At 45.2% G+C, this 13,972-nt stretch overlaps 1 protein-coding gene across 7 annotated transcripts in view; it reads left to right on the top strand.

Annotated features, from left to right (window-relative positions):
• Nucleotides 1-13,972, top strand: part of RIPOR2 (RHO family interacting cell polarization regulator 2) — a 219,586-nt gene that overhangs the window by 188,625 nt on the left and 16,989 nt on the right. For 6 of the 7 annotated variants that reach the window (XM_049105879.1, XM_049105881.1, XM_035710589.2 and 3 more), the window contains 6 exons: nt 1,050-1,727; nt 4,701-4,888; nt 7,328-7,499; nt 10,378-10,513; nt 12,406-12,567; nt 13,772-13,930. In XM_049105879.1, the coding sequence (XP_048961836.1) occupies nt 1,050-1,727; nt 4,701-4,888; nt 7,328-7,499; nt 10,378-10,513; nt 12,406-12,567; nt 13,772-13,930 (1,495 nt within the window). Of the gene's footprint in view, nt 1-1,049; nt 1,728-3,499; nt 4,625-4,700; nt 4,889-7,327; nt 7,500-10,377; nt 10,514-12,405; nt 12,568-13,771; nt 13,931-13,972 lie in introns of those variants that run through there. The other variant, XM_049105884.1, reaches the window with a different exon arrangement.

Below are 13,972 nucleotides of genomic sequence, written 5' to 3'. Positions count from 1 at the left end.
TTTCCATGGAGCCACATTTGGCACTGAGATACCACCTAGACCACAGCATAGGAAGAGATGACCTAGACATCATTTTAATGCCTGCACAAATAAATTATCTTGATTACCTGGATATTTGTAACCTCTCTCCCTTCTGCGTTCTGCTTCATGAATCACAGAGTGTGCTTGACCCAGCCTGGGTCAGCTTGAAAAGACAACTTGGTGTTTCCAGACACCCTGAGAGTTCTGGCTCTGCAATCCTGGGAGATGTTCAGGTTTATTCATCTTTTTTCTTCCATTTTTACAGAAGCTGTGCGAGTATATTTCTGGCCTTTGGTTATTTGTGGCATGGTTACTAAATTAATAGAACATTTTCAAGGGCTTGGGATTTGTGGATAGAGATTCTTTTAAAATAACTTATGAGAAGTGAAGCAGAACAAAGCATCACATCTTTTGAGTGAACTAGCATGAACATTGGAAAGTCTTTTAAGATAAATGCCAAAAAAAAAAAAAAAATTGGTAGTGTTATTCAGAACTATGGCTGCCAAATACTGTGAGATCCTGGATTTTAGGAAACAGGCTCTGTTCCCATACTCCCCCAATCTTTTCTTTTGAAAAATATCAAACCTAATAATAGTATAATGAACTTTCACCTAGATGCAGCACCAGAAATAGTTTGTAAGGGCTTGTTTTCTTTTGCCACACATGCAACCGCACACACATATGCACACACAAAATCAACAAATAAAAAGTTAATATTATGAAAGTGCTGGTTGTTTCTTTTAATGGCTTGGCATCTTGTCTGGAAATAAACCACACCAAACATATCATTTGTTGTTGTTGTTTAAGATTTTATTTATTTATTCATGAGAGACACAGAGAGAGAGGCAGAGTCAAAGGCAGAGAGAGAAGCAGGCTTCCTGCGTGGAGCCTGATGCAGAACTCAATCCCAGGCCCCCGGGATCATGACCTGAGCCAAAGGCAGACGCTCAACAACTGAGCCACCCAGGTGCCCTTACCAAACACATCATTTGTATTTAAAATAATAACGAGTTGCCTTTTATCCGCAGTCTAATCTACCTGATGACGTCTTTGAACATGGAAAGGCAGCTGAGGAGAAGACACCCCTGTGTCTCAGCTTCAGTGACCTACCCAACGGGGACTGTGCCCTCACCCCTGACCCAGCTGGCTCTCTGGCCAACACATGCTCCACAAATCCAGAAATTACCATCACCCCTGCAGAGCTGAACCACAGCAGCCTCTGCTCCCCGAATGAGGGCACGGATGACTCTAGCTCAGCATCTTCCAGGAACTCCTCCAGAGAAGGCCGAGAGTCACAGCCCCACCCGGAGGAGGACACTGATGGGCCTGGGAACCCTGAGACGCGCCGAGCGTCTGCCGGTGCTGCCACCAAGCACCTGTTCCTGGAGAAGGATGTGGCCGAGGCGCTCCTGCAGGAGTCTGATGAGGCCTCTGAGCTCAAGCCTGTGGAACTGGACACTTTCGAAGGAAACATCACAAAGCAGCTGGTCAAGAGGCTCACCACGGCGGAGGTGCCAGTGGCCACGGAGAGGCAGCTCTTTGAGGGCTCTGTCAGTGGAGAATCCGAAGGCTGTAGATCCTTCCTAGATGGAAGCTTAGAGGATGCATTTAGTGGGCTTTTCCTTGCATTAGAGCCACATAAAGAGCAGTACAAAGTGTTTCAGGATCTGAACCAAGAAATCATGCATTTGGATGATATTCTAAAAGTAAGTACCGTTTTAGGGAAATCAGATTAGGTTTGAAGAGAGGTATCCAAAGCCAACATTCTATTTAAAATAGTTGTATCTTTTTGTTTTCCCCCATCTCCACACAGAACCAGTAACCAATCATCATTTGAGTGGCCCTGACTTTTAAACACCAGGAGTGCATGTTCACCTATATTTCCCTAACAACAGATCGATGCAACTATGATGATCAGGAGTTAAATTAGCAGCCCTGAGGAATGTCTGGGCTCCTTCAGCCCCAGAGTTAGTCTTTGTAATCCCAAATGTGAAAGGGAGGTACTTTGAGGATCACAATCTCATGGAGATGCTACTGGATAGAGTCCCTTCCTGACTGAAGTCAAGAGTTAGGCAACCCCTGATGTGGGAGCCACAGGCCCATCTCCCCACCCCCACCCCTGCACCCCTGCACTCCTGTCCCCACCTGTGGTGCTGCCTCCAGAGATTCCCTTCTCTGGTCTAGTCTCAACCAGGGAGTTGGAACCTGAGATTAATCACTCATACATCATCATCTGTATTCTAGAAGCCAGGGACCCCCAGTTCCACCAGAGTTAGCCTCCTCAACCCTGTTCCTGATCAGACTTGGTGGGAGGGGAGAGCAAAAGGGATGATTTCCTCTCAGGTGGGAAGTCCTAATCCTGAGGTTATTATTGCTACACTGGAACGTATATGCTGCCACTGGGCATGCAAATTAAACTTTTTCAAAGGCTGCACAAGAAGACAGAACCTGAATTTTGTCCTGAATCCCACTGCCATCACTTCTTGTGTTCTTGGCTTGGCCACTCTGATATTGCCATACAGAAGATAAATTGGATCTTTTTCCATGAAAGAGCAATTCTTTGGTGACCTGTCCTGTCATGCAGGTTTGAAAATAAGGTGCTAGTAGTGAGCTAGGATTCAACCTGCAGAAGGCTATTTCACCCCCTTGAATGGCTGTTTATAAAATGGGGTCTTCTCAGGGGCATTGGAAGGACATTTCCAAGGCTTTTCTATCTTATCCTTCTCAGTGGTACGCACCTAACCCCTAGGGATATCTGTCCCCAAGGCAGCTGAGGCCAGCAAAGCCCCAACTCTCCAGGTCCTCCAGTGCTCAGCACAGACTAATTCAGCTGTAGGTACCACCTGCCTCTGAGTAGCAGGTGGGAGTGCTCTGAATCTGAAAGCACCAGTTCAGGACTCCTTCATGAAGGCTGCTTGTCTAATACTCCCATGAAAACATCTCTACTCCCTCAACAAACTCTCGTCTGCAGAGTTGACTGGCTTTGCTTAATGGGCAAGAGGTGTTAAATTTCAAGACACAACTGACCCCACGTGCAGCAGGTGTCTTAGAGAAAGCGAGTGGAGAGAGCAGCTCCCATTTCCAGGCATCTAGATTGCTGATAAGTAGTAGCTGGATCCACCAGCAGACACTCAGCAAGCCATCTGTTAGTCTTATAAAAACCTGGTGGTCCCAGATTTCCTTCCAGAGTATTATTTCAATCTGTTGTTGTTTCAAAATGATCTTGCCTCTAAAATCCTTAACTGTCTATCCCTTTGTTATGATTGACATTTAAACACATCCATACTCTGTGAGGTCAAGTTCAGCAGATAGCTAGTTAAGAAAGAAGACCCTAGAAGTGGGTTGCATCTGGACTGGCTCCTTCTCTCTCTCTCAGATTGAAAATAGTTTCGATCTGGGGCAAGTGGCTTTGGATCCAGCCAGAATTAAAGCATCAGCTGGACACAGCTTTCTCTTTTTCCCCCCTTCACATTCCTAGGATGCTAAGCCTCTTGAGGATCAGAAACTAAATGATGCTGCCTCTGGGACGGACACCACTGAGGGTGAATGAAACAACTCTGATTTAAAAGACCAAAAGACGGTTTCCCCTGTGCTTTTGTGCCATCTTGAGTATCAGAGACAGATCTCTGCAAGGTGCTGCCTGCCTTGTGTTTCGAAGTCAGCAAGGAGTGCCACCTAACTGGATGGAGGACCTACCATTTAGTTCTTCTGATTTGCAGGACTTGTCCCATTCAATCCACCCCAGCATCCATTCTTTTGAATATTTGGAAGGGCTTCTTTCCATCTCTGTGCCTGTAGCAAATGGCATTATTCTGTGTGTCATGCTTCTATCTGTGTTTGGCAATGTAGAATTTTCCAGGCCCTAGATTGAGTTTGCTCACATAATTCCAGGGCCCAGTCAGGGAAGTGATGGAATGTGTTCCTTCAGAGATGCAGCTGTAGAGGACGCAGGGCCCCTGCTTGTTGTACCCAGCCCTTCCTTTTCTCCTCGATGATCAAAGAAAAGTATATATGCTGTGAATGTAAAGACTTACGTACGCTGTGTACATAAGTCTACTTATGTAGGAAGTATGAATTAGGTGAGTTTTCTCTCTCCGAGTTGGTTTTGTTAATCCTTTAGAACAGGTTCCTTTAGGTAGCCAGCTCTTGTCTCAGGACAATGCATTGCCATGTAGCATTACAGATGGTTGGTATTTGGCATTGATTTGACAACTTTAGATTTGTCTGCTGGTTGCATTTTCTTTGGGATTGAGTACTAGACAGAGGAGGATAGCAGGTCCGTCTCCCAGGACTTCCTGGGTTGTAATATTTTCTCAACTTTTCAGCCTAAAAATTTCAAGCACAAATGGAGAGAAGCCTATAACGGCTCCCAATGAGCCCATCCCCCAACTTCCATGATGTCCACTCATGGACAGTCTCATTTTGTCTGTTCTTCCCCCTGCTTATTTCCCCTCCAGATTATTTTTGGAACAAATCCCAGATATTGTGTCATTTTATCCATCCTTGTAACTTTTTTTGATATGAAGATTTTAAATGCTTTCTTTTTTTAACACCAACAACAACCCAAAATAAAAGCTTAAAAAAAAAAAAGAAAGTGTCGCATCTCGAGTCAACTGTTGCTGCTTCTGTTTCTGCTTCTGGATGTGTTGATATTTTCCTGATGCCTTCTGCCTTTGCAGTGCAAACCAGCCGGAGGCCACAGCCGGTCTTCCAGTTTAAGTCTTACAGTTGAAAGTGCTTTAGAAAGCTTTGATTTCCTGAACACCTCCGATTTTGACGAGGAGGAGGAGGAGGATGGTGATGAGGTTTGTAATGTTGGAGGAGGCGCTGACTCTGTATTTTCAGACACTGAGACTGAGAAAAATAGGTAAGTGTCAAGTTGGTGTCTGCTCACACCTCAGTAGGGTGGTTGTTGTTCTCGCGGGGTGGGGGTACACCTGTGCGCATCCCCAGGAAGAGAGCACTCCCTACATGAAGGGCCAGTTGGCTTTCAGCTCCCTTTCATTGTCGAGGACAGATTTTAAATAGTGTTCACCTCTTTTGTGCTGTTTAAGGAAGAATGAATTGCTTTTCCTGCTCATAAATGGTGGGGACATTTTTGCATGATTATGCACGTGTGTATCCATTTATGTGTGCACACCTGCATCTTGGAGGGCTCGGGGTCTACAGCCTGACCCCAATTTAATTAATTCCAGATTAACTAGGTAGGCTCTGTTTCCTGAGAACTCTTACTGGACAACCCGTTCATACTTGGTTCTCCTCAGTCTGTGTCTTATATCTAATCTCATCATTTTGTTATGCTCTGCTTTTTCCACCCCTTTATCTCTTGCTCCCTTTAGCAAAGTAGTTGTAGATCAGGCTCATCGGTGCACATATCAAAGCCAGGTTTAAGCCCGGGGCACATATTTACCTTAGGACGAGGAAGGCCAACTGATTACTAGGAACAGATTGCTCCTGGTGGAGAATGCACCTTCTCTGAGGTGGGCAGGGGGTGGTGAGGCAAGCAGGAAGGGATGACAGATGAAATGTTGTCACCTTCTCCACCAGGCTTTTTTTTTTTTTTTTTAAGATTTTATTTCTTTATTCATGAGTGAGGCAGAGGCAGAAGGAGAAGCAGACTCCTGGAGGAGTAGGGAGCCAATTGCGGAACTTGATCCCAGGACCCTAGGATCATGATCTGAGCCAACAGCAGACACTTAACCGACTGAGCCACCCAGGCACCCATCCATCAGGCTTTCTTGTACAGCCAAACTTGTGTTTGGAGCTAGAGTCTGGGGTCCTTTTTGTGACTTTAGTTGAATTAAATCAAGCACAGTGGAACATACCTTTGTTAATGGTTGGGGGAGAAAAAAAGCACACACATACTTTCCCAAAGGGTGGATTTCTACCATCTTTACTTTTGACATTTTATACAAGCATGTTTTCAAGTTACAAGGAGCTCTAGCTGTCCCAATCTTTACAAACCGCTCTGTGGGTGATGTTATGGTAACATTTTTGAGGGTTTTCTTGTTTCTAGAGAGCTCATTCTTAATCAGGAAATGAAAAAGTGAGAAACAGAATTTATCCGTTGAGCAAACAGAGGGCATGGCAAACAAAATCTATTAAATGAATGGAATATTTAAGTCATCCTCCTACATTCGATGCAGAGATTTTTCTAACTTGAATTTGTGAAGTACTTCTAAACCAAAAATCTCTCTACTCCTTAGCTTAAGCTGTTATGTGATATGTCAAAGTTGAATCAAAACTTTCATTCTTGTTGCTGTTGGAAGCATTTTAACAACAAAAGCATTGTGGGTTTTGTACACTTTGTAGACCATTGATATTAAATTGTCTAAACTGATCCACTTTATGTCATCAGTGTTATTAGAGGAAATTGGGGATGTTTTAAATATGTGTTGATTGCCAGGGCACAAGCAGAGTGCTTTCCCCTTGGAGGCAAGTGTGAATTTGGAGGAAAGCGTTCAACGCCCTTACACTCGGGTGTGTGATCTTTTTTAAATCACAGAGGCTAGGGGCGCAAGCCTAGAAGCCACTAGCTGCCCGGGTAACAGGACACCGTGGTGAACAGCTCTGCTAGTCAGTCCTCCCCAGTGTGAGATGAGACAACTGCTCCCTCTTTCCCACATAGATTAATTTTCAGAACCAAACTGGATAACAGAGGCAACAGATTTATTTGTAAATGTAGGTGCCCATCATGACCTGACCATAGACAGTCCCATGGAGAGGCTGAGACGAGGCCTCGCCTGGAAAGATGCAAATGCCCCTCTTAGCCTTTGTCTGGAGCGGAATGTCCTGTCTCCCGTTGGCAGCTCTTCTCTTTCCCTTTCTTCAAGTCGCCATTGATCTGAGGCCAAGAAAACGTCTTGATGTTACTTCTTAATGGTATCGCTCTTGGGAAACCACCAAAGTTGAGGACAGTTTAATCCCGGAAAGCCTGGCAAAGCGCCCCAACCACTGAGCAGGAAAGGGTAACAAGTGCAAGATGAGAGCGGTTCAAAGACCACTTGGTCGGCCTGCTCCAATGGCTCCAATGGCTCCAATGGCTCCAATGGCTCCAATGGCTCATTGTGCCTGGGAAGCAGAGAGCCCTGGAAGCAATATGCTCGCGTGACCTTCTAACAAGGCAAACTGGTGCCCAGGCCGACTCAAGAAGTAGTTTTTGAAAAGTATCTCAGGTTGTCGGGGAGGCCCGCAGAAGCCTCTGATTGGGGGGCGGGGGGGGGCCCTTCCATGACCTGTGATGAGTTGACCTGTGGTTTCCACGCTGAAAGGAAGTGCTCACGTGTCGCTTCCCTTCCCGCCCCAGCGCTTACAGAGCAGTGCACCCGGAAGCCAGGGGCCACCTCAGCGAAGCGCTGACAGAAGACACGGGAGTGGGGACCAGTGTGGCCGGAAGCCCCCTGCCGCTGACCACAGGAAACGAAAGCCTGGACATCACCATCGTCAGGCACCTTCAGTACTGCACCCAGCTCGTGCAGGTAGGATTGGGGCTGCGTCTGTGTTAGAGCCTGGGTCCCAGAGGTGCCAAGAGTGTGGGCTTCCTTTTTCAGTTTTGCCAGAGAAATGATTCGGGAATAAGGGGCCAGTCCTCCTTTGAGTTGGGCCAACTCAAAAGTCCTCATGGCATGGCCATCCTCCCTGAAGCCTGGGTTTGTTTTTTTTAATTTTTATTTATTTATGATAGTCACACAGAGAGAGAGAGAGAGGCAGAGACAGAGGCAGAGGGAGAGGGAGAAGCAGGCTCCATGCACCGGGAGCCCGACGTGGGATTCGATCCCGGGTCTCCAGGATCGCGCCCTGGGCCAAAGGCAGGCGCCAAACCGCTGCGCCACCCAGGGATCCCAGCCTGGGGTATTCTATCTTAAAACCTAGCTCTCCACCCTTGAAAAGGTAACAGGTTAGCTCTCGCTCCCCAGTCATTTGATAAAGGAGTCATGTGACCAAGGAAAAAAATTTGACTCTGAGAGCCAGAGTTACTGAGTGTATGTTGATGTGAAGATGTCACGTGACTCGCCTTTCTACCACCTGGACAGCTAAAGGCAAAATGTCACTGAACATAACCCCAGTTTTCCAGATCTTGAATGAATACTCATTAGCAATGGGAAAGAATACTTTCATAGGCCACTATCATCACCAGTTAGCTCTCATTCTGATACACCGTGGGACTTATTTTTCTTTCCATTTCAAGTTGTTTGCCAATTAAGATTTTGCAGCACTGAAGACAATGTTTCAAAATCCTTTTATTGCAGGAAGTGTTTGAGCTATGTTGAACAAAGCATTTTCCCTGAGCATCTACTTAAGTGCTTCCTCCTTGCCTGGTTGCCTGTCTGCTCCAGCCTACTTGCATGTGGGGGGAACAGGATAAGAATGTGAAAGCAAATGTGGAAGGTCTTCGGGAGGGATTGGCCAGGCAGGAAGGGTGCCAAAAAATGAGAAATTGTGCTCCTAAGAGCATGGGTCCAACGGGAAGACAAGAGGCAGGGTAAGGAGGAAAGGGTTCTAGAGAGGCCAGTGTGGGTTTGCATGCTTCTTCCATATACACTTGGAACAAGATGTAGAATACGCCTCTCCTCCACGAATAAAGAACCCCAAAGTCACCTTAGACACTGTGGGAAGCTGATTGGCAATTATGACTCTGCCACCATGTTGACCAACGACCCAATTGATCTCTTCTGTTGACTTTGGAATCCGTAAGCCATTTACTGACAACCAGTCTGGGAGGAGGTGCAATTTTTTTTTTTTTTCTGACTAAAAGGGACAAGGATTGTGGTTCACTTACAGCTATTCTCTATTCCCCAACCAATTGAATGAGATGGTTTTTGTAGTTCTTTGTCTTTGCTGAGCTTGATTCTATGCTGAGCCAATGACCTGTTCGCCTTTTAGAGGGAAAGTCATTATTTTGTGAGACATAAGAGAATCCTCTTCCATGAAGGAATGAATGTTTTCTCTCACAGACTAACTGGCAAGCAATGCTCAGTGCCATGTTCTTGCCGATACTCAGGCCACAGTTAAAACAAGTCAGCGCTTCTGTGGGGAAAATCAGTACCAGAAAAACAAAAGAGGTAGATATAAAGATGTAGAATGAAGGAATAAGGATTAGAAACATAATTTCTAACTCACATCCACTGCTGAATCGGTAAGTTTATGTGTTCTTTTGGCATCTAATTGCAAAGAGATAAAAATGGGCATTCCATAAGAATCATAATAGCTATAATTACACCTAAAATCAGTTCATTTCTACTGTATTTTCTTACATGAAAGGCATCAGCACATAATTGCTAGATTAGACTTCTGAATTCAAAAATCCTATTTGTGTAGTCGAGAGGATTTAGACAGTACAGGACGGTGGTTCAGGATGCATCCTGCATCCATGCCTACCATGTGACCAGGACAGGTCTCCAAGGGACACAGGAAGGATGAGAACCTTTAGGCAGCTACCCGCTTCTGTTGTCTCTCACACCCTTTGCTCTTGTGACCTGCACATAGGTGAAATCACTTGCTATTTCTGTGGCCTTGGGCATGTTACTTGATCTCTCTAGCCTCAGTCTCCTCAGCAGTAAAATGGTATATCAAGGTGTGCCTGCGGGGCTCAGTCAATTAAGTATCCAACTCTTGGTTTCAGTTCAAGAGTCTTGAGATCAAGCCCTGCATTGGGCTCTGTGCTCAGCTTAGAGTCTGCTTAGGATACTCTCTCTCTCTCTCTCTCTCTCTCTCTCTCTCTCTCTCTCTCCTCTTCCTAGCTCTCTAAATAGATAAACAAATAAATAAAATCTTTAAAGTGGAAGATCAATAGTATTGATAGACTCTTAGGGTAACAGTGAGAAACAGCATGAGCTAATACATGGGGTCAGACTATCTGATACATAAAAAAGTACTTGTTAATTAGAACGAGATAGCCTTGGTTATAATCATGATTATTATACAGCATGCTCTTAACTTTCAGCTTGAAAACAAGAAAATAAATCCATGCTGTGAAAAATTACTACTTGTAAAATAAATCTCTTTTCTGTTAGCCCATGGAGAAGCAGCCTAAATAGGCCTTCCAAGTTTCAAGGAGGATTTACAGAAGATTTACAATACATAAAAGGAAAGGCAACTTTATAATAACCTTGCAGCTCTATTACTGAGAACATTCCAGAATCTATACAGGCATGAAAAACATTTAAAACAACAAAATCACGTGTGATTTCATCAGATGTTGTAAACAGCATGGAATGAGGAACATTCTCAAACTGGAACCAAACAACTGAATGGGTTTATTTAGCATCACTGCTGAGTTAAGAAAGATGGGGTTGGGCCAGGAAACCTCTACTGACAATGACATAACTGACCCGGTGGTTCTGTTTGTTTTATCAGCAAATTGTTTTCTCAAGCAAAACCCCATTCATGGTGAGCAATCTCTTGGAGAAGCTTTCTAGGCAAATCCAGGTGATGGAGAAACTGTCAGCTGTCAGCGATGAGAACATAGGGAACATCAGTTCTGTCATTGAAGGTAAGGCCCTGCCCATCACACCACCAGCCGTACAGATGATGGCCACTGGTGCACCATTGGCCGCATCTCTTCCTTGCTGTGTCAGGACTGCAGGAGGGCATGCTCAGCTGTAAAATCAAGGGATATCTCCATGCTGGTGCAGTTTCATTAACACTTGGGAGTCAAACACTTGGCGGGGGGGGGGGGGGGGAGTCCCTCCACCCCCAGAAGTCAGACACTAGGACATACACGTAACCAGCATCCAACTCGTATGCAATCTCACAGACTCTTCCCGCCAATGCACTTCCATTTGGGAACAGATGACTGGGATTGTGCTTACGCCACGGAACTGGCTCAGGTGCTTCCCATAGTGGCTGCCTGGCAGATACAGGAGACTCCCAGACTCTCCTTGGAAAAGGTGGAAATATGTGGATTCACAGGCATTCAGGAAAGTCCCTGGTTCTCCCAGTGGAGAACCTGACACGGGGAAGATGCTTCTGAATTTGTGTGGTCTGACCACAGAGCTCTTTTCTAAAGACAAGAATCTTTGTCTCTGTGCACATCAGTTCTCCTGTGGAAATAGGGGAACACCAGGCTCTTCTAGGTTAGGTTGGATGAAGCCTAGAACAGAACTCCCTGTAGCTTCTTGTTATGCATTTCGACTCCATGTCTAGTCCTACCAGGAGCAGGGGACCTCAGCAGGTGTCTGAGAGGCATGAAAAGGAACAGAATACTGTGTCCCTGAGGACACTCAGGATGTGAGTGGCTAGTATCCTCTCCTCTGCAAAGGCTCCTTATGGTCACACAAGGGGAAATGCTGACATGTGCCACCTGACACAGTGTTCTTCATCAGTTTGTCTGAGAGCCACGTGGGCAGGGTATCAGACTTCTCCAGCGACCTCCTGCCCTGTCCTGTCCCCTTCAGGTTTCCTTCTCTGAGCCTATACTTTGCTGTAAAGTTCCAGGAAAGGAGGTAGTAAGCCATCTTCCAAGAGGAGTGCTGCTGTGTTTTCTCTCACTGAAAGCAAACAGCTTTGCTTCAGCTGCGTTTTCTTGGCTGCTGAGGCTAGATGAGTTCCTTCTCAGAACTTCTTTGCCCTTTGGAAAATCTTCCTAATACAGAGGAATCTTATAGTTCCGATGAAAACCCACAATCTTTAGGGAACACCTGGCTGGCTCAGTCAGTGGAACCTGCAACTCTTGATCTCGGGGTGGTGAGTTCAAGCCCCACATTGGATGTGTAACATACTTAAAAAAAAATTAAAAACCAGAGTCTTCCGGGACACCTGCACCCCAATGTTTCTAGCAGCAATGTCCACAATAGCCAAACTGTGGAAGGAGCCTCGGTGTCCATCGACAGATGAATGGATAAAGAAGATGTGGTCTGTGTATACAATGGAATATTACTCAGCCATTAGAAACGACAAATACCCACCATTTGCTTCGACATGGATGGAACTGGAGGGTATTATGCTGAGTGAAATAAGTCAATCGAAGGACAAACATTATATGGTCTCATTCATTTGGGGAATATAAAAAATAGTGAAAGGGAATAAAGGGGAAAGGAGAAAAAATGAGTGGGAAATATCAGAAAAGGAGACAGAACGTGAGAGACTCCTAACTCTGGGAAACGAACTAGGGGTGGTGGAAGGGGAGGTGGGCCGGGGGTGGGGGTGACTGGGTGACGGGACTGAGGGGGGCACTTGATGGGATGAGCACTGGGTGTTATTCTATATGTTGGCAAATTGAACACCAATAAAAAATAAATTTATTAAAAAAAAAAAAACCACAGTCTTAAAAAGAAAAAAAAAAAAAGAAGCCCTGGTGCCTGCCCCACCCCCACACAGGGACATCTCTTCATCTGCTTCATTCAAAACATGTGTCGTGGGATGGGGGTTGCTCTTCTCTTCCAGCCATCCCAGAGTTTCACAAAAAGTTGTCTTTGCTGTCATTCTGGACCAAGTGCTGCAGCCCAGTCGGTGTCTATCACAGCTCCGCTGACAGAGTGATGAAGCAGCTCGAAGCCAGCTTTGCCAGAACCGTCAACAGAGAATATCCAGGACTTGCAGACCCAGGTACAGGACAGCAGGGGGGAGGAAGGTGTCACTGTCGTTCTGAGAGTGAATACGGGCGGGTTCCCTCGCCACTTCCCCACCAGCTCGCCCTGGAAAAAGAGGCTGATTCTCCAGAGAAAGCATCATCTACTCAGTATGATCTAAGGAAAAAATAGACTTGGCACATGTCTTAATTCAGAATATCAGCAGTGACTTTTCAAAGCACTATTTCTGTATTGCTGTTGAGGTGGCTATATACTTTTTTCCTTAAAATGTCACCAATTAGAGAGTATCAGGTGGGATAAGCACTTGGGAAACACTGGCAGTGTCTACTAAAGCTAACTATACCCCTGCCCTAGGACCCAGCAATTCTGCTCCTAAATATATCAAGGTAAATATATGCTTATACTCACAAAAAAGAACACCTATAAAAAAGGTTCATAGCAGCTTTAGTCACAAAAATAAAAAATCAGAAACAACTCAAATGCCCACCAACAAGAAAATGAATGTATTTTGTGTGTATATGTGTATATATAATGTGTGTATATATATGTACACATATAGTATTACATATATGTATCTATTGTGTGTATATATATATGTTAATAGTAATTCATACAATAGGGTATTACACAGAAGTTTTTAAAAAGAATAAATTACTGCTATACACAATAATTCAGATGAATCTCACAGATATTTTGTTGAGTAAAAGAAGCCAGATACAAAACATATATACTATATATTTTTTTTAATTTTTATTTATTTATGATAGTCACACAGAGAGAGCGAGAGAGGCAGAGACACAGGCAGAGGGAGAAACAGGCTCCATGCACCGGGAGCCCGACGTGGGATTCGATCCCGGGTCTCCAGGATCGCGCCCTGGGCCAAAGGCAGGCGCTAAACCGCTGCGCCACCCAGGGATCCCCAAAACATATATACTATATTATTTCATTTACATGATGCTCAAGAACAGGTGAAGCTAATTCACGTTGACGGAAGTCAGATCATACATGGTCTGTGGTGAGAAGGGGGCACATGCACACCCTGTAGGGTGCCAGCCATGTTCTGTATCTTCACCCAAATGGCAGTTACATAGGTGTGGACATGTAGATGCAGCACACCGAGGATCAGCTCACCTCCTAGACTTCGCTCCACCACGTACCACAGTAAAACATGAATGGATGGTCATGTCTCTTAAAAGCCGCTTCGTATCTTTCCCTTCCAGTGTTCCGAACCCTGGTGTCCCAAATCCTGGACCGGCCTGAGCCTCTGCTACCTTCCAGCCTCTCTTTGGAAGTCATCACTGTCTTCCAGTATTATAGTTACTTTACCAGCCACGGTGTGAGCGACCTGGAGAGTTATGTGAGCCAGCTGGCCAAGCAAGGTGGGACATGTTCTTTGGTCACACTGTGAGGTAGCTCCATTG

The sequence above is a fragment of the Canis lupus genome, chromosome 35, assembly GCF_003254725.2.
Source record: "Canis lupus dingo isolate Sandy chromosome 35, ASM325472v2, whole genome shotgun sequence".
Classification (NCBI taxonomy): domain Eukaryota; kingdom Metazoa; phylum Chordata; class Mammalia; order Carnivora; family Canidae; genus Canis; species Canis lupus.
The sequence above is the reverse complement of the archived record's forward strand: the minus strand, read 5'-3'. Positions and strand labels throughout refer to the sequence as shown.